Source organism: Gymnoscopelus microlampas (genome assembly GCF_963454915.1).
Source record: "Gymnoscopelus microlampas genome assembly, chromosome: 1".
Taxonomy (NCBI): domain Eukaryota; kingdom Metazoa; phylum Chordata; class Actinopteri; order Myctophiformes; family Myctophidae; genus Gymnoscopelus; species Gymnoscopelus microlampas.
This window is the reverse complement of record NC_139962.1, coordinates 19,343,515-19,364,792: the sequence shown is the minus strand read 5'-3', so window position 1 is coordinate 19,364,792 and position 21,278 is coordinate 19,343,515. Positions and strand designations below refer to the sequence as shown.

Here is a 21,278-nt window from a genome sequence, read left to right as displayed (position 1 = left end):
AACAAAAACTAGAAAAAGTGCTCCTCGGAGCACAGGTCTCCGCCAGGTCAGGTAGGTTATTTTGGCCTCCTGGTGGCGCTATAATAGACCAATGTGAAGAGGGTGGCATTTCTTCCTCGGCCTACTGGGAATGTGCGTGCATTCATGATTTGAGGCATTTTGTTGCAAAAATGTGTTTTGCTAAATTAAACTTGCTGGTGGCGCTATAACAGGGTAAGGTGAAAAGGGTGGCATTTCTTCCTCGGCCTATTGGGAATGTGCGTGCACATTTTCACAGAAAGCGCACGCTGCATTCATGATTTGAGACATTTTGTTCAAAATGGACCAATCCTGCAAACTTTGGAAGCCAACCTTAGCCAATCAGGATGGAATATGACATAAGATAGATCCGTCTTGATCACATGACTATAGAGATAATGTGTACCGATGTGCGTGATGTTTGGATAAAATCTATAAGAGTAATATCCAAAAATGGGTTTTGCACAAATCGGCCTCCTGGTGGCGCTATAACCGGCCCATGTGAAAAATTTGTGTCAGAGGTTCTGAATTGGCACCCAGGGAGTGTGTGTGCACAGTTTCGCAGCGACCGGGCCAACGGTGCCGGAGATTAGCCGCTCGCAGACAGATGGACACACGGACACACGGACGGACGGACGGACGGAGGGTAAAACATACTCTCTCGCCATGCCTTTCGGCCTGGCGGAGACAAAAAACTTGTTTGAGAAAGAAATACCTAATGATGATGTCACTGGTCGGCGGGTTTCTGAAGTGTCCACAGCCCTCCTATGAGACACAGACCGAGTACCATTTTTTAAAATCAATTAATCATGAGCATTAGTGAGGACCAATTATATGAAAATGGGTGAAGTCGTCCAGTAAGTCGTGCAGTAGTCGCAGTTTCTAAAAAAACGTTTTAAACAGCGTTCAGCGCGGAGAAAAACAACACCGAGATAATGACGATTTAGCGGAAGCTTTAGAGCGGCGGCGATGAAATGTGTCACTGCGAGAGAGTGCTACAATGAAATGTGTCACCGCGAGAAAAAAAAAAAAAAAGACTACTTTGCGTAGATCTACGCGACTGGCACGCTGCGCTGTTATTTAGGTTTGCGTAGATCTACGCGATTGGCACGCGATGTGTTAAGAATGGTAAACGGTCTGCATTTCTATACTATCCAAAGCAATTTATATGCAATACATTCACCCATTCACACATCCCTGGCAGAAACAACCACGCAAGACATCAGTTTGCTCATCAGGAGCTGTTAGTGGTTCAGTCTCTTGCTCAGGTAAAGCCAGGAAGAGCTGGTGATCGAACCGTTGAATCATTTTCAAAGATTATATCATTTTCAAATTAACCGGGGATAGGTTTTAGATAAGTAAATATTCATTTTAGGCATGCATTTTAGACCCACAAGCGGCAGTGCTCTAAGGATGGCAATGTCAGTTTCTCCGTCTGTCTGTCCATCGTCCGTCCATCTGTCCACCACTGGTCCCAAACAGATATATCAAAAACTACCGGCTGGATTGCCATCAAATTAGCTGTACACATTCATACTAGTCCCCAAACGATGTTGCCCCATAGCCTTTCATCTTGGCCAAATGTTCCACTTGCACACAAGATAACTTAAAATCTAATGGTCAGAATGCCATGAAAGTTGCTGAGCACATTCATGCATGGTGGATGAACCCGACTAGAACTTTAGTCACCCTGTGACCTTTCCTGTAGCACCACCCTGGCAGAAGGCATTTGTAGCTTATTTTGTTTTATTTTCACGAACAGATATCACTGGTTAAATTCTGATCAAATACCACTGCAGTGGGACCTGATCTCAGTCAACTAGCTACTTCTTCTGATTAGTATTTTTCAAGGATTATACCTGGGCTATGGATCGGCACACAAAATGCATGTATGCCAATGTGTTAATCGATAATTTACCCCTATGACCTTGACCTTTGACCACCAAATTACACCATATGCCAGATATTGAGGGCCAGAAGAAGATACATCAAAGACACAATTTGCACTCACAAGCTGCATTAAATTAATGTCTTATCAACTCAGCAGCTAATTAGGCAAACACTGAATAGGACTGCCTTCTAGTCACATTTTTGCATGTGAAGTAAAGGTGCCCTCAGCCCGCTCAGACATGAAAATAAATGCTATTCAATGATGCTGAAATGTAAATATTGATTAATGAAACAAACAGAACGCCAAAACATCACAACAAACCTCAAACTGAGAGAAGGATTAGCAGGTATCTAAAGTTGAAATTATTTGCATGTCAAAACAATCATCATAGGCAATATTTCAATCCATAAAAATATTCTGCCCCCAAAAATACGATCTGCGCATGTTAACCATTAAACACTATTTAGTTGACACGAGTCCACCAGTGCTATAAAATACATAGACTTCCACCTGTTTTCGCTCTACACAAAATATCTTCACTGAAAATAGCCGATCTAGATGTTCACAACGCATCGTGTTGTGATCTTGTAGGTCTACTTTTTCTGATAAATTTCCCCCCAGAATAGGGATGTGTATGTTACCACCAGTATCAAATGATATACTGTATCAATTACGGAACAAATAGGCTAGCTAAACACTGAGATCTAGCTCTGTGAGACAATGTTGACTGTACTACAGTAGAAAAAGTGCGTTGGTTGCGTCAATTGTGTTCTTAATATCTCAAACCGTTAATCTGGAAATGACATCTAGAGTATGAGACTCATCATCATCATCATCATCATTATCGTCTATTACCTATGATATTCTTTCAGATACATACAAGATACCGGGGGGGGGGGAGAGAAAAAAAGCACATCTTACTAAGAAATAAATCACACTTTTGTTGCATGTGTCTACAGTATGTTGCTCTGTGTTGCCAGATCTGGCATTCATACAAAAGGTAATCATGTAATAGGTGTATCTAGGTTAATGACTAATGGCCGGCATAATAGGTCTCCCAGTCTAATTAAGATCCTATTTGAGGAAAATGATGGCTTGTTTAAACACATCATACACATTTGCATGCATCCCCCCCCCCCCCCCCCCACACACACACACACACACACACACACACACACACACACACACACACACACACACACACCACACACACACACACACACACACACACACACACACACACACACACACACACACACACACACACACACACACACACACACACACACACACACACACACACACACACACACACACAATGCATCCTCAGTAAAACTGAGAAAAATGCAGCAACAAAAAGGCATTAATCCAATTAGTTTTGTGTTCCATCATAACTAGAATAGATGAAAGGGACAAAAGGAGACCGGAAGTCTGGTCCCAAGCAGACCTGCAGTGTATAAAAATGAACCCCATTTAATGAAGTCCTTGGCTGCTAAACAATTAATGCTGGCCTACACTTTATTAAAAATGCAATGAACTCTATTATGGCTAAATGTGGAAATAACAGCCATGCTACTGAGAATGAAAATGTGTAACTCCATTTGAGGCTCATTTATGGAGCCTCCCATTAAGGATACATTAATACTGCAAGCACAGTTGAAGGGCATTGGAGGAAGTGGCCTTCTAAATATTAAAGATGGTTGTCACTGGAAAAATATGTTGTCAGCGGCTTAAGAATGAGCCCTATGTAAATTTCATCACATCCCCTCACTTAATGACAAAGCAGAGATCAAAATGTCACAAGGACAAACTAAGGGGCACTCAGTGGAGCGCAAATCTCTGCCAGGAGGCACACCTCAATAACAATACTTACACTGTCTGACACAGTAACATCAAGCTACATGTCTCTCTCTGTCGCTCTCTATGTGTCCAGTGTGCACGCATGCATGCATGTGTGTTATAGGTGTGTGATTTATCTTTGTCTCTCTCTCTCTCTCAGTCTCTGTCTCTGTCTCTGTCTCTGTCTCTGTCTCTGTCTCTGTCTCAGTCTCAGTCTCAGTCTCTGTCTCTGTCTGTATTTCTGCAGCTGGTGCGTGTAGTGTACACACATTGTGTGGGTCATTCATAAGTGTGTGGGGTATGTTGTGATGTTTAGTATGTTGGTGTTAATCAGACGTGGGCTGTAACTGAACAGCGTCACTCTCCCATTTGCATGCACATGCACATGTGTCATTCAAGATTCAAGATTCAAGATTGCTTTATTTGTCATTAGTTTTCCATCTGCAAGCAGTGCTAGAAAAACAAACAAAATTATGTTTCTCCCAGTCAGAGACAGCAGAATTCATAGAAGAATAAAAAACAGAACAGTGCAGAAACATATCCTATCGACCTGAATCAAAAGTCCTAAAAAACAATAATTCACACTATAAAATAAGCATACACTGATAAAAACAAGCTATTGACAATAAAACTGAATGAAATTCATTCATCTACTAGGGAGATTTGAGTTCAGGAATCTAATTGCCTGGGGAAAGAAAGTATTCCTCATCCTCTCTGTCCTGGCATTTATGCTTCTGTACCGTTTCCCTGACGGCAGAAGGGAGATCAGGCTGTGAGAGGGGTGGGTGGTGTCCCTGATGATATTGGTTACCCTCCTCACGCATCTCTGCCTATATATGTCTGCCAGAGATGGCAGCGAGGTGCCGATGATCTTCTCCGCTGTTCTCACCGTCCTGTTCAGCTGCTTCCTCTCCTCGGCTGTGCTGTTTCCATACCAGGAGGTGAGGCAGTAAGTAAGCAGACTCTCTATGGCACCTCTGTAGAACATGGTCATGGCTGGGATGGGCAGGTCCACTTTCCTCAGCTGACGGAGGGGGTAGAGGCGCTGTTGGGCCTTCTTTATGATGGCAGTGGTGTTGCTGCTAGGGGCCAGATTTTCTGTCAACAGTACACCCAAGAATGTTGTGCTGGTTACCCTCTCCACAGCTGCGCCATCGATGTGGCTCAGCTGTGGTCATGCAGTAGGTACACGGTTTCTCTGTGCGTTTCGCTCTCCCTGGCCAAGTGTCATAGGTACGTGGTCTCTCTCTGTCTGTCTGTCTGTCTGTCTGTCTGTCTGTCTGTCTGTCTGTCTGTCTGTCTGTCTGTGTGTGTGTGTGTGTGTGTGTGTGTGTGTGTGTGTGTGTGTGTGTGTGTGTGTGTGTGTGTGTGTGTGTGTGTGTGTGTGTGTGTGTGTGTGTGGTCAGTGATAGTTGACACATTCATGTTAAATTGCCACTTGTAGAAAGAGTGGTTACATAATGTTCAAAACGAGCCATGGCTAGTAGTAGACCACCTGCTGGGCGTTTTTATGTGTAGCACTAGGTTTATGTGTAGCACAGGGTGGCAATTAGTGCCAATTGGCCTTATTGGGTTCAGCTTGCATACTAGAAGCAAAGCAAAAAGTAGCTCAGTTTGGCTGCATAACTGTCAAACTGTTGTTGAGAACACACAATAGAGAGGACAGTATAGCTTCGCTGACACATATCGCATAGCCTGGAGGGACGGTGGATCTGAGGATCACAAAAAATGACATAGTTTTTGGTGACCGATGTGAAATGTATTCCGGTATTCAGTTCCTTGGCCTATTGGCAGCATTCAGAAGAAATATGTCTGCTAGAAGTATAGGTCTACTAGAACACACATACACCCACAGACATGCACGCATGCACATACATACGTGAACACACACACACACACACACACACACACGGACACGGACACGGACACAGACAAATGCAAGATCCTCCAGCCCGGCCTAGCGGCCTGGAGATAAAAAGCTCTCCATGATTTTATTTGAAGTGTCGGTCATGTTCAATTGTCTCTTCTGCAAGTACTGTAAACAGTATTCTGTGTTTCAGAGGCTTTTATAAATTGTCAATATGCTTTTGTACCATTTTTGTTAACAAAAGCAACTGACGATAGTTTTTATTTGTTTTGTTCAGAGACTATTATCAGCTGTATCATGTTTCAACTTATTCTTATTGCCACATACATAACAGAAATGGTACAGCCGTCCTTTGAGTAAAATTACAAAAAACATTTGAGTGAACCAGTCCTGTTCAGAGAGCTGTTAGTCAGTTTACCAGTGAGGAGAACCAGCCATCAGCACTGTTGAGCCTTTGTTACTGCCATATAATACTGTAATCTGTCTAGAGGTGGGGAAAGTCATATTGCCCCATATCTCAGGAGGTTTCAAAATACTGTTCCTCTGAAATCCCAGAATTGGGCTGATTTCATGGCGCGCCGTCCCAGATATGCCTATGGAGCGTGAAATTGAGTCACTCAGTGTGTAACAAAGAGAGAAAAAACCTTGTGTATATATATATATATATATATATATATATATATATATATATATATATATATATATATATATATATATATATATATATATATATATATATATATATATATATATATATATATACACACACACACACACACACACACACACACACACACACACACACACACACACACACACACACACACACACACACACACACACACACACAGAGAGAGAGACAGGAGAGCCTCTTTACTATCTGAGGATTGGGTAAACGTTGGCCTTTAATTTCCAAAGCACCCAAGTGAAACAACCCTATAGGTTGACAACAACAATGTCATGGCTATCCAAAGAAAGCTAACTAATATTTTACAAGTAGGCTTATATTTTTAGTTTTTTTGAGTGTTTATCAGCAAAATTACAATGTTCAGGAAATATCTAATATAGACTTTGATCAATAACTTGTCAGGTATGCTATGCAACATTATTTACCAACAACCTTACCAACCTGCCTGTATTCGATATGAACCAATTAGGCATATTGAATTGTTAAATCATAATCAGATGGTAGCCTATATAGTAGCTTACTGTATATTATGCTGTCTTGATCTGCACTGATATGTCTTATGTTGCTAGATATGGTACTTAAATGAAGCTCGACGGGAAATCAACAAGATTTTCAACATTGCCTTTAACTCTGTTTTTGTATATTCCATTTGCAGACATAATTCAATTCAATTCAAACTTTATTCCAGACACACTGGGGTTCCATAGAGTACATACAAATATCACACAACAAATAAATAACAAGACATTATTAAAAAAAAACATAAAATCATACATAGGGGCTGACTCTCCAGTGTTTACCCAGCTTGGACGAGTACCGGAGACATATTTTCCCAGGATTGACTATATCCTCAATGATACTGTTCCGGGACTCATCCAGGCTAGACATGAATCCATACATAGAGTGTCTTAAGAGAGCCTCACAAGTGTGGATTCCACATGTTACAAACAAGTGGCATAGAGTACTTGTAGTCTTACATTTTCACAATTCATTGTGTGTTATATAAGTTGTGTCTTACATACAATAGGCTACATAAAAGTGTAAACAAAATGTTTTGATTCCTTGCACATTTTATGATTATTATTATTTTTTTGCATGACTATTGCCAATAGGTCTGTCCGTCCAACATTTTGGTCCTAATAAGATATTTTGAACATTGAATAGATATTTGCAACACCACAAAACTTCAAGGAAAGTAAAAGTAGAAGTAAAAACTATTTAACTTTTTATGCTGAAAGGAGGTGTGGCTTATCACAAAAAGGCACAGAACATCTCAACAGATTCATCTCAAATCATCAGGAAACGTTTGTCAGATTTTGTCAAATCAATCATATTAACTTTTAAAACCTTAATGGAGGTCAGGTACTTTTTTATGCCTCCAAAGGTGCCTTGTGGGGTGTCATCATTCTTGGCTTGGAGCTACTTGGTCGATCTCCAAGTCACACCTGCATGGGCTTGTTTTTTAGTTTTTTTTAATGTCTCTGAAGGGGGCCTTGACTTTGCTCGGAGCCGGCGAAATGTTGGAAGGCTGCAGGGCTTTTAGATTATCTTAATCTTGGTAAAATGGTTTATTTTTATAATGGCAGAAAAGGCCAAAGCTCTTAGTTTCATATTTAATTCAATAGGATAAAAGGGCAGCACAACTACCTTTCTGCTCCAGTGGTGTTCATCTTTTATTTCAGGGGCCCTCATTGCAGTCAACAATTTATTAGTAAATGCCAATTTTTCATCTTGTTAATTTTCGTTATCTTTAAAAATGTAAAGTCCACTGTCACCGTTATTTTGTTGTTGGTAACTTTATTTCAAGCCCTTGACTAATGTTGATTTGATTATCAGATATAAATTATGCCGTAGCATACAGACGCTAGTAAACTGATAGCTACCTTTTTAACTAAAGCAGTAAATGCAATGTACCAAGTCTTTTTCAAAATCTTTAGACCAAGTACCCACAGCAATCCAGACACATCCAAGTACAACCAACAAACGGACCAACCCTGTTGTCCAATCAAATACACGCGCACGCACGCACGCACGCACGCACGCACGCATGTGCTGTGTTCTGCTTTTCCCCAAAAAATTATTAATGTTGAATGTGCTACACCAACATTTGATTTCAATCATAAAAATAAAAACATAATAGCTCACACTAGATTTGGGCTGGCATATACATTTTCAAAACGATTAGATATCTTGGCCTAATACTGGGTCATACCAGTTAGCATTTCTTACCACTGGGTGGCACACATACATGATACAGCTCCCAAGTGAATGGGATTATATTATACAAGAGGTTCGGGCTGCTACGCGGCCCTCACATCTAGAGTTCCCCTCACACCTATAAGTTAAGGCCGCCTCGCGGCCCTCAGACATATGTCGCCCTTCCTGTTGTCGTGGTCTGCCGGCCGGCCATTGCCATGTTTGGTTACGAATATCAACCCAAACTCCATATTGGGTAGTGATCGTTCTAGAGCTCCATATATGGAGCTGACTGATTTGTTTGCGCCTGATGCCATGACGACACAAGGACACATTGAGGTTAGACAACATACTCCATATTTGGGCGTATAGCTGCATTGGGAACTCCTTATGGCTATGGCTGTGTCATAGTGACATGAGCGTGATGACGTGGTTTTTAGTTGATTACCATTATAAACATATAACAGATAAACGTCTAGCTTAATGCCGCTTGTCATAAAAAATCTGGCACACTGAAAAGGGAATTCATGTCCCTGTTTTCTTTTTCTCATAGAGTGCAGCAATAATAAAATATGTGTATTGTGCGTAATTTTATGTAGGTAAACAATTATAAACCAGCGTCCTGAAAATCTGACAGGTGTGCATGGTGCCAGAATGAATGAAGATGAAGGGGAGAAGAGGAAGATTAATAAGAGGAGATGTCAAGAAGATTAAGAGGAGACCAGAAAGGTGCACTCAATGGAGCACAAATCCCCAACAGTAAGCACGCCCCTACCTCCCTCCATCATTGTGTCTGTGTGCTGCATGTGATGACTTTGTTTTGGCATTGTGCGTGTGTATGAAAGGCACAGAGCTGTAGTTGGAAAGGCTAGGTCCAGTCTGTGAACACAACTCAGGCCAGTAATGTAAATGACAGCGGCCTCCATGTATGTACACATTGACATCATCGTCATCATATCTGTCTGCAAAAAAAAATGTATGTCCGAAAAAAAATGTATGTCTGCAAAAAAAGAAATTGCAAATCTCTGCCGGGTTCAAAGCTACTTTCAAAGCTACTTTAGATTCAACTAGATTTTTGTCATTAATACTATAGGACGGCGCCCCTTGGGTGCAGTATTTGTGTAGGATTTGCTCAAGTAAAAACAAGCAATGTCAGGCAATGACAGATCCTGATAAATTATAACAATAAACAATAACAGTAAAATATACACATTGTGTAAGCTGTTATGTTATATATTAATGACAATAATCTAGTTGTATCTAAAGTACCTGAACGTAGCTTTGAACCTGGCAGGAACGTCACACGACCAACATTATCCGTAAGCCCCTCCCAAAGTCATTTGGCACGTTCCATCAAGGGGTCATTCTCACACCCCAAATCTGGGACCGTTTGTTCTATTGCTTCCCGAGTTATGACCCGGACAGAGATACACGGACAGACATTCTTTTTTGCGGACAGAGATTTGGTGGCTTATAGTATGATGATGATATAACTTTACAGTTTACACGATATGTAACTTTTATTGTTATTGTTGATTGTTATTATTTATCAGGATCTGTCATTGCTTGACAATGTTTTCTCTTGCGCAAATCCTACACTTTAGACGGGCGCCATCCTAGTAAAAATAATAAAGTAGTCAGAGGAGGCAACCAAATAGTGGCAACCATTTGTGGGTGTGCGGGGCTTACAGGTGGGAACTGTACATGGGGAGTATGTGAGGCTTTCATGTACTGTTGGAATTGCTTGGATGATGGGCGGTATGGGGGAAGTGCGGCGTTTTTTTTAATGCACAAATACACATCTATAAGCACAATTTCAATTACCCAAAGAAAAAGTGATGTTTGACTATTTTGTGTAATTAGGTTTCGAGAGCCTGTAAGGCTTCGAACCCTATTACATTCCTTGGCTTTCATTAGGTTTCGAGAGCCTGTAAGGCTTCGAACCCTATTACATTCCTTGGCTTTCATTATTATTATTATTCTTCCGCCGTTTTTGCCAGTTCTGGCCTAACCGCCTGGTCACTTCTTATGAAATTCGGCAATATGGTAGAGGGCTATGCCAAACGGCGAAAACCCGAAACTCACAACCATTGGCCAAAGGGTGGCGCTGTAGCACTCAATTGAACATGCCAACTTTGAACAGGTACAGCTCATGCCCTGTTCGACCTACAGCCATGAAACTTCGATACACACATGCGTCTCCTCATGCCTAACAACTTTCGCTGTTTGACTTTTGACCTCTGACCTTTAGATCTCCCACCATTTCGAATTCTATGAAAAGCAGTAAAAAGCAGTAAAAAAATCACTTCTCCTGGGATTTATGAGCAATCTGTACGAAACTGTATACACATGAACTTTGGACCAATGCCGACAAACGTAACTTAGCGGATTTTCCATAAGTGAAAACGTTAAGCTTTTATAAGCCAATGAAAATTGCAGCTTTTTTTTAATTATTCATCTGCCCCTAACACATACATGCAGACTCACATTTGTTTGACACTTTGCAATATTGTAGAGGGTCCTTCCAAGTATCACTGAAACCAATCTTACTCCAATTGGTCAAAGGGGGGCGCTATAGCAATTTTTTGGAAATGCAAACTTTAAACAGGCAAAAGTCATGCCTCGTTTGGCCGACAGCCGTTAAACCTGCTTACACATGTGCCTTGACTCATGAGGAACACATGTATCACTTTGACCAGTAAGCTCTGCCCTTAGATTGTCTGCAATTTTGAGCAGTTTGAAAAACATTTAAATCCAGGATTTCTGAGCAATTTGCATGAAACTGTGTCAAATACATGTTTGAGGCCCTTTTTCACAGGTTCAGGTGTGTTGGTTCAATAGCTTGATCGCTTAATCATCTGCCTTGAAACCATAGGGTAGCCGGTTCGAATCCCACCTCAGGTAGACTTAATTATAATTGCATTGCACACAACATGACTATACCAATGAATACATGTGCAATTGTTAAAGATGACGAGAAATGCATATTTGAAAGCAGTTCTTTTCAATGTATGACGTACTTCATTCGCGCTTTTGTTTTGTTTGGTTGGATTCTCCCTTTTCACTGTCTAAGGCTGTGTATTGGATAGCTCCACCAGTAGAGTGTGAGTCTCATGTGCCGAAGGTCCCTGGTTCGAATCCCACTTATTACAGTTCACATTTAAATTGCATTGTACAAAACATGACCCTGTTAATTCAGACAAGTGCAATGTTTAGACAATAACACGAAATGCTTTTGAGAGTAGTTTTTTTTTATGTATGACATACTTTCTTGTGAAAATAGCCGATCTACAATCTCACACCTTTTTAGATAACAACGCGTTGTGAGCTTGTAGATCGACTATTTTCCACTAGTTTCCATTCCGAAATATATTGAGCAGTTTGAAAAACATTTAAACCAAGGATTTCTGAGCAATTTGCGTGAAAGTGTGTCATGTGTGTAAACTCCCTTTTCACTAGTACAGGTCTGTTGGCCCAATGGCTTAATCATCTGCCTTGAAACCACAGGGTTCCTGGTTCGAATCCCAAGTCATGTAGAATTCATTATAATTGCATTGCACACAACATGACTGTATCAATGAATACATGTGCAATTGTTAACCAGTAAACTCCGCCCTTAGATTGTCTGCAATTTTGAGCAGTTTGAAAAACATTTAAACCAAGGATTTCTGAGCAATTTGCGTGAAAGTGTGTCATGTCTGTGAACTCCCTTTTCACTAGTACAGGTCTGTTGGCCCAATGGCTTAATCATCTGCCTTGATACCGCAGAGTCGCCGGTTCAAATCCCACGTCATGCAGACTTCAACTCAATTGCATTGCACACAACATGATTGTATCAATGAATAAACATGCAATTGATAAATGAAATGCTTATTGAGAGGAGTTATTTTCAATGTATGACGTACTTCATTCCCTCTTTTTTTTTGTTTTGTTGGATTCTCCTTTTTCACTGACTAAGGCTGTGCATTGAATAGCTTGATCAATACACTGTTAGTCTCATGTGCCAGAGGTCCATGGTTCAAACCCCACTCGTCACAGTTTACATTTAAATTGCATTGTACAAAACATGACCCTGTTAATTCAGACATGTGCATTTTTTAAACAATAACATGAAATGCTTTTGAGAGTACTTGTTTTTTATGTATGACATACTTTCTTGTGAAAATAGCTGATCTACAATCTCACACCGGAAGAACCTATAGGACGGAAAAACCTATAGATATCAACAGACACCATCAGGGAGGCCATATCTTTAGCTCAATGAGAAGAGAGGCAGCCTGTGAATCCATAGGTCGCTGGTTCGATCCCTGTCCCCAACAATGCGTTGAGGTGATCATCATTTGGAATTCCCCCTATTCCCATGGATTGGATCCACCCCTCTCACCTGCTCTCACTCATCACCAATCACACCTGCCACATGCACAGTACAATTTTTAGGTACTTTTACTTTACTACTCTACTCTACTACAATTACAGCAGATGACAGCTTTAGTTACTTGTTACTTTGCAGATGTAATTATTAATACAACACCTACAGTAACCACATACAGCCGATCTACAATGTGACGCGTTATGAGCTTGTATGTATATAATAAGCAACCCATGCTGTATGATAACTTACCACATATGAAATCCAATTCTGTCTATCCAATGGCTCAGTCTGTACTGTGGCCATAGCTGAGTGGTTAGTGAGCCCACCTAGGGAGCCAGAGGCCCTGGTTGCCCCAGGTACGATTCCAGGCCAGGCCAGCAAATGTGTCGATGAAATGAAATTTGTCCCTGAGCAAGACTCTTAACCCCTAATTGCTCACAGGCCCTCATTGGAAACAAGACCGCAAGGACTTTCATGAACGGACCTGGAATTATCCTTATCCTTTACACTGTCTACCGGTCCCTGGTTCAAACCCCAATTTAACCGGTCCAAATATAATTTACTGAACAAAAATCATGACTTTGTTAATTAATGCATGTTCACTTCTTCTCTCTCGCTCTCTCTCTCTCTTACTGCCTCTCTCTCTCTCTTACTGCCTCTCTCTCTTTCTCTCTCTCTCTCTCTCTGTCTGTCTGTCTGTCTGTCTGTCTGTCTGTCTGTCTGTCTGTCTGTCTGTCTGTCTGTCTGTCTGTCTGTCTGTCTGCCAGTCTGCCACTCTGTCACTGTCTGTCTGCCAGTCTGCCAGTCTGTCACTGTCTGTCTGTCTGCCAGTCTGCCACTCTGTCACAGTCTGTCTGTCTGCCAGTCTGCCACTCTGTCACTGTCTGTCTGTCTGCCAGTCTGCCAGTCTGTCACTGTCTGTCTGTCTGCCAGTCTGCCACTCTGTCACAGTCTGTCTGTCTGCCAGTCTGCCACTCTGTCACTGTCTGTCTGTCTGTCTGCCAGTCTGCCAGTCTGCCACTCTGTCACAGTCTGCCAGTCTGCCACTCTGTCACTGTCTGTCTGTCTGCCAGTCTGCCACAGTCTGTCTGTCTGCCAGTCTGCCACAGTCTGTCACAGTCTGCCAGTGTGCCACTCTGTCACAGTCTGCCAGTCTGCCAGTCTGCCACTCTGTCACAGTCTGCCAGTCTGCCATTATTCTCGAAACCGCTCATTGCTGCTTGCAGCTATATTTATTATTATTATTCTTCCGCCGTTTTTGCCAGTTCTGGCCTAACCGCCTGGTCACTTCTTATGAAATTCGGCAATATGGTAGAGGGCTATGCCAAACGGCGAAAACCCGAAACTCACAACCATTGGCCAAAGGGTGGCGCTGTAGCACTCAATTGAACATGCCAACTTTGAACAGGTACAGCTCATGCCCTGTTCGACCTACAGCCATGAAACTTCAATACACACATGCGTCTCCTCATGCCTAACAACTTTCGCTGTTTGACTTTTGACCTCTGACCTTTAGATCTCCCACCATTTCGAATTCTATGAAAAGCAGTAAAAAGCAGTAAAAAGCCTACTCCTCCTGGGATTTATGAGCAATCTGTACGAAACTGTATACACATGAACTTTGGACCAATGCCGACAGACGTAACTTAGCGGATTTTCCATAAGTGAAAACGTTAAGCTTTTATAAGCCAATGAAAATTGCAGCTTTTTTTAAATTATTCATCTGCCCCTAACACATACATGCAGACTCACATTTGTTTGACACTTTGCAATATTGTAGAGGGTCCTTCCAAGTATCACTGAAACCAATCTTACTCCAATTGGTCAAAGGGGGGCGCTATAGCAATTTTTTGAAAATGCAAACTTTAAACAGGCAAAAGTCATGCCTCGTTTGGCCGACAGCCGTTAAACCTGCTTACACATGTGCCTTGACTCATGAGGAACACATGTATCACTTTGACCAGTAAGCTCTGCCCTTAGATTGTCTGCAATTTTGAGCAGTTTGAAAAACATTTAAATCCAGGATTTCTGAGCAATTTGCATGAAACTGTGTCAAATACATGTTTGAGGCCCTTTTTCACAGGTTCAGGTGTGTTGGTTCAATAGCTTGATCGCTTAATCATCTGCCTTGAAACCATAGGGTAGCCGGTTCGAATCCCACCTCAGGTAGTCTTAATTATAATTGCATTGCACACAACATGACTATATCAATGAATACATGTGCAATTGTTAAAGATGACGAGAAATGAATACTTGAAAGTAGTTATTTTCAATGTATGACGTACTTCATTCGCGCTTTTGTTTTGTTTTGTTGGATTCTCCCTTTTCACTGTCTAAGGCTGTGTATTGGATAGCTCCACCAGTATGTGTGAGTCTCATGTGCCAAAGGTCCCTGGTTCGAATCCCACTTATTACAGTTCACATTTAAATTGCATTGTACAAAACATGACCCTGTTAATTCAGACATGTGCAATGTTTAGACAATAACACGAAATGCTTTTGAGAGTAGTTGTTTTTTATGTATGACATACTTTCTTGTGAAAATAGACGATCTACAATCTCACACCTTTTTAGATAGCAACGCGTTGTGAGCTTGTAGATCGACTATTTTCCACTAGTTTCCATTCCGAAATATATTGAGCAGTTTGAAAAACATTTAAACCAAGGATTTCTGAGCAATTTGCGTGAAAGTGTGTCATGTGTGTAAACTCCCTTTTCACTAGTACAGGTCTGTTGGCCCAATGGCTTAATCATCTGCCTTGAAACCACAGGGTTCCTGGTTCGAATCCCACGTCATGTAGAATTCATTATAATTGCATTGCACACAACATGACTGTATCAATGAATACATGTGCAATTGTTAACCAGTAAACTCCGCCCTTAGATTGTCTGCAATTTTGAGCAGTTTGAAAAACATTTAAATCCACTATTTCTGAGCAATTTGCGTGAAAGTGTGTCATGTGTGTGAACTCCCTTTTCATCAGTTCGGGTCTGTTGGCCCAATGGCTTAATCATCTGCCTTGATACCAGAGGGTCGCCGGTTCAAATCTCACCTCATGCAGACCTCAACTCAATTGCATTGCACACAACATGACTGTATCAATGAATGACCAATGCCGACAGACGTGAGCAAGCAGATTTTCCATAAGTGAAAACGTTAAGCTTTTTATAAGCCAATGAAAATTGCAGTTTTATGACAATTATTCATCTGCCCCTAAAACATACATGCAGACTCGCATTTGTTTGACACTTTGCAATATTGTAGAAGGTCATTCCAAGTATCACTGAAACCAATCTTACTCCAATTGGTCAAAGGGGGGCGCTATAGCAATTTTTTGAAAATGCAAACTTTAAACAGGCAAAAGTCATGCCTCGTTTGGCCGACAGCCGTTAAACCTGCTTACACATGTGCCTTGACTCATGAGGAACACATGTATCACTTTGACCAGTAAGCTCTGCCCTTAGATTGTCTGCAATTTTGAGCAGTTTGAAAAACATTTAAATCCAGGATTTCTGAGCAATTTGCGTGAAAGTGTGTCATGTGTGTGAACTCCTTTTTCATCAGTTCGGGTCTGTTGGCCCAATGGCTTAATCATCTGCCTTGATACCACAGGGTCGCTGGTTCAAATCTCACCTCATGCAGACCTCAACTCAATTGCATTGCACACAACATGACTGTATCAATGCATGTGCAATTGTTAAAGATAACGAGAAATGCATACTTGAAAGTAGTTATTTTCAATGTATGACGTAATTCATTTGCCCTTTTGTTTTGTGTTGTTGGATTCTCCTTTCTCACTATCTGATGCTGTCGATTCAATAGCTCCACCAGTAGAGTGTGAGAGTGTCAACAGACACCATCAGGGAGGCCATATCTCTAGCTCAATGAGAAGAGAGGCAGCCTGTGAATCCATAGGTCGCTGGTTCGATCCCTGTCCCCAACAATGCGTTGAGGCGATCATCATTTGGAATTCCCCCTATTCCCATGGATTGGATCCACCCCTCTCACTCATCACCAATCACACCTGCCACATGCACAGTACAATTTTTAGGTACTTTTACTTTACTACTCTACTCTACTGCAATTACAGCAGATGACAGCTTTAGTTACTTGTTACTTTGCAGATGTAATTATTAATACAACACCTACAGTAACCACATACAGCCGATCTACAATGTGACGCGTTATGAGCTTGTATGTATATAATAAGCAACCCATGCTGTATGATAACTTACCACATATGAAATCCAATTCTGTCTATCCAATGGCTCAGTCTGTACTGTGGCCATAGCTGAGTGGTTAGTGAGCCCACCTAGGGAGCCAGAGGCCCTGGTTGCCCCAGGTACGATTCCAGGCCAGGCCAGCAAATGTGTCGATGAAATGAAATTTGTCCCTGAGCAAGACTCTTAACCCCTAATTGCTCACAGGCCCTCATTGGAAACAAGACCGCAAGGACTTTCATGAACGGACCTGGAATTATCCTTATCCTTTACACTGTCTACCCACAAGTCTATAGGTCCCTGGTTCAAACCTCAATTTAACCGGTCCAAATATAATTTACTGAACAAAAATCATGACTTTGTTAATTAATGCATGTTCACTTCTTCTCTCTCGCTCTCTCTCTCTTACTGCCTCTCTTTCTCACTGCCTCTCTCTCTCTCTCCCTCTCTCTCTCTCTCTCTCTCTCTTTCTTTTCTCTCTCTCTCTCTCTCTCTCTCTCTCTCTCTCTCTCTCTCTCTCTCTCTCTCTCTCTCTCCCCTTCTCTCTCTCTCTCCCTCTCCCTCTCCCTCTCCCTCTCTCTCTCTCTCTCTCTCTCTGTCACTGTCTGTCTGTCTGCCAGTCTGCCACTCTGTCACTGTCTGTCTGTCTGCCAGTCTGCCACTCTGTCACTGTCTGTCTGTCTGTCTGTCTGTCTGTCTGCCAGTCTACCAGTCTGCCACTCTGTCACTCTGTCACAGTCTGTCTGTCTGCCAGTCTGCCACTCTGTCACTGTCTGTCTGTCTGCCAGTCTGCCACTCTGTCACTGTCTGTCTGTCTGCCAGTCTGCCACTCTGTCACTGTCTGTCTGTCTGCCAGTCTGCCACTCTGTCACTGTCTGTCTGTCTGCCAGTCTGCCAGTCTGCCACAGTCTGTCTGTCTGCCAGTCTGCCACTCTGTCACTGTCTGTCTGTCTGCCACTCTGCCACTCTGTCACAGTCTGTCTGTTTGTCTGTCTGCCACTCTGTCACAGTCTGCCAGTCTGCCAGTCTGTCACAGTCTGCCAGTCTGCCACTCTGTCACTGTCTGTCTGTCTGCCAGTCTGCCAGTCTGCCACAGTCTGTCTGTCTGCCAGTCTGCCAGTCTGCCACAGTCTGTCACAGTCTGCCAGTCTGCCAGTCTGCCACTCTGTCACAGTCTGCCAGTCTGCCACTCTGTCAAAGTCTGCCAGTCTGCCAGTCTGCCACTCTGTCACAGTCTGCCAGTCTGCCATTATTCTCGAAACCGCTCATTGCTGCTTGCAGCTATATTTATTATTATTTTTCTCTTTGAGGATTTTTCTCTTTGAGGATTAACCCCGACTTTAATTTTCATATGTAAAAGCTGATTTCATTCTTGACTTTTAGGTGAATTCAAAATGTTCTGAATTTTCAAATAATATCAGATCATCCGCAGCTTCTGAGCTCTGAAGTATGGAGCTCTGCAATGATTCCCCTCTGAGCCTCATTGGGTTACATTGTGCTTGTGATTAAGATTCGACAGTCTCGTTAACATTAGCATTTAATCAGTGGTGTGAAGTAAGTACATTTACTTAAGTACAATTGTAAGGTGCTTTTACTTCACTAGAGTATTTCCATTGAGGCAAATATTCTACCTTTTACTCCACTACAATTATTTGACAGCATTTACTAGGCTATTTCCGAAAAAAAAAATGTACTTTTCCCACCACTGCATTTAATCAAGTGTTCTAAAATGCATACAGATTTGTTCGCTGTGTGAATAAATAGTCCATAAAGTCAATGTTTAATTTTGATACTTTTTAAAATTTCAGCATCATATTATTAGAAAAACTTATTTTCAGGTATTTGAGGAATTTGATTTATTCTGTTGGGATATTTGTATGAGAGCAGAGCTCTGCAAGTTGAGTTAAGCACTATAAACTGGCCATATCTCACTGAGAGTCAATTGACATGCTGTAGATTTATTTGCAACATATTGTGTCCCTTGTGTCCAAAATAAACAAGTTTATGAGGAGGTACATCGTTACACATGCTGAATTTCAGAAGTAGACCTTTGATAATTGCCTTAAATTATTCACAGTAGCGCAAAAAAAGGAGGTTCTTGTCATAGTAAAAAATAACTTCTGTGATTCCATGCCTGCATTATGACCTTCTTTGGCCCCTGGGTGTCGAGATTAAAATGCACCCCCACCCCCCTCCCCAACTGCAGCCCTTCCATTAGACTGCAAATACAAACAAATACACACATCTCTCACTCACTCACACACACGCACACGCACACACACACACACACACACACACACACACACACACACACACACACACACACACACACACACACACACACACACACACGTGCACGTGCACGTTCCGACTGATATGCCCATATACAGGCATATATGGAGATCCGGTTGTCCAGAACCGCCGATCCGATTGATATGCTCATCATGTGCATTATTGGTCAGATCAACAGATCTCCCAATAATATCGATAAGACCACAAATCCACATATGTGGAGTACAATGATGTCATCAATATGACGTCATAGTACTGACGTCATAGACTGGCCTAGACTCCATATATGGTCATAAAAGGGATTTGACAGACAAATACAGAAATCGTATGGGCATTAAAGGGATAAAGACAGACAGATGGGTACAACGGGTATGGTATTGCATAAGTGGATGGGAATGTATTTCTAACTTGCATCTTTCCCAACTTGCATCGTTCTCGAGTACGCCATTGCCTAGGTCTAGTAAGAAAAGAAAAGAAAAGAAAAGAAAAGAAAAGAAAAGAAAAGAAAAGGTAAAAGAAACATTTTCTATGACCATGTTTCCATGTTGGTGCAAATGAGAGTCGTTTTAGCACAACATAATTTAAGCTTCTCTTCTGGACTGAAGAGCCTCTTGCAGAAAAAGTTACAGGAGCACGCACCAATGACTTACCAAAGTTGTTTTGCACCAAATGAGTCAAGCGTCTTTGTTACTGGATTTGTAGACTGGAGATGTTCATGGAGGAACTTGTCAGAGCAGAGCAAAAGAAGTCTCCCACAAATCCCACAAGACTTTTACCAACACCGCCTGTTTCTGTCGAATGAAATTTGTGCCAGACATAGCTTGCTATGCTTCTTAATTTATACTGTACCATACGGTGGTACACATCGGAAATATAAATAATAAAGTATTAAATTAAGCTTTAGGTAGTTGGATTTTGAGGGTGTGATAAACCAAAGGCAAAATCAAGAAGAACTTCCAATGGTAAGGAAAACTCTATTCTGTGGCAGGCTATACCCGTGCCCGTTTACCATTCCCTGCGATTTTCTACCCATTACCCGTTAAATACGGATAAGCGAGCTGGCACTGTCCCTAAACGCTATTCTGCACCTGTTATACCCGTTCTCCATTATGCCGACACCGTTATTTGCAGGTGGAGGCGTGCCCGTGGGCGTGTTGTTGCTATATCCCCAAAATTGCTATTCTGCCCACTCACACGGGTGCGGCTTTGGGAAAGCGCACAGCGGATTCTAAAACCAACCGCAAGAGCGCACAGACTGCAATGGATTCGTGGAGACGGCCAGGATGCACAGTGCGCACCTCTCTCTACTAGGCTATTATTGTCAACAAATCTCAGTGATCAGCAGAAGGGAGGGTGTCAATTTCTTGTGTCAAATGTATTAATGTAAGATGATAGTCTATTTAAAGAAGACAATTTGTGCATTGCGCAATGCAATGCTCCAATTTACACATGTGAGTTTTATTCATCGATTACGCAGGAAATAATGATATAAAAAGTATAAAATTCTCTCTAATCAGTGTAGGTGATACTTACATATACTTATGTATACTTATGTCTATCAAATGTGGTTTTATTGAAAGGCAGTCAAAGTCCAGAGCTTAAAAACCAAACATCGGGTGTATGTTTCCATGATAAATCCTCACTGTGTACTGCTGCGCACAGCAGAGTCCTGCAACGGGCCGGGTACCCGTGGATGCCCGACGGGTACCCGCGTTTGACGGGTGAAAACGGGTGAAATTTTTACTTTGATAAGATCACGGATACGGGGACGGGCGGTATTGAACTAATCGCGGGCGGGTATCATTTTATTGTGAAAATCAGAGAGCACTGTTTCCGCCCAAACAACGTCACCTGTGTAACTTAACACAGGACAACTGCATGGAGCACGCTGGTC

At 41.8% G+C, this 21,278-nt stretch overlaps 1 protein-coding gene across 1 annotated transcript in view; it reads right to left on the bottom strand.

Annotated features, from left to right (window-relative positions):
* nkpd1 (NTPase, KAP family P-loop domain containing 1) overlaps positions 1–7,191 on the bottom strand; it is a gene marked incomplete at its 5' end in the record, with an annotated part of 162,004 nt that extends 154,813 nt beyond the window's left edge. The window contains 2 exons of the mRNA XM_084054059.1: positions 4,489–4,916; positions 7,090–7,191. Coding sequence (XP_083910185.1) covers positions 4,489–4,916; positions 7,090–7,191 — 530 coding nt within the window. The remainder of the gene's footprint in view (positions 1–4,488; positions 4,917–7,089) is intronic.
* Positions 7,192–21,278: the final 14,087 nt, after the last annotated feature.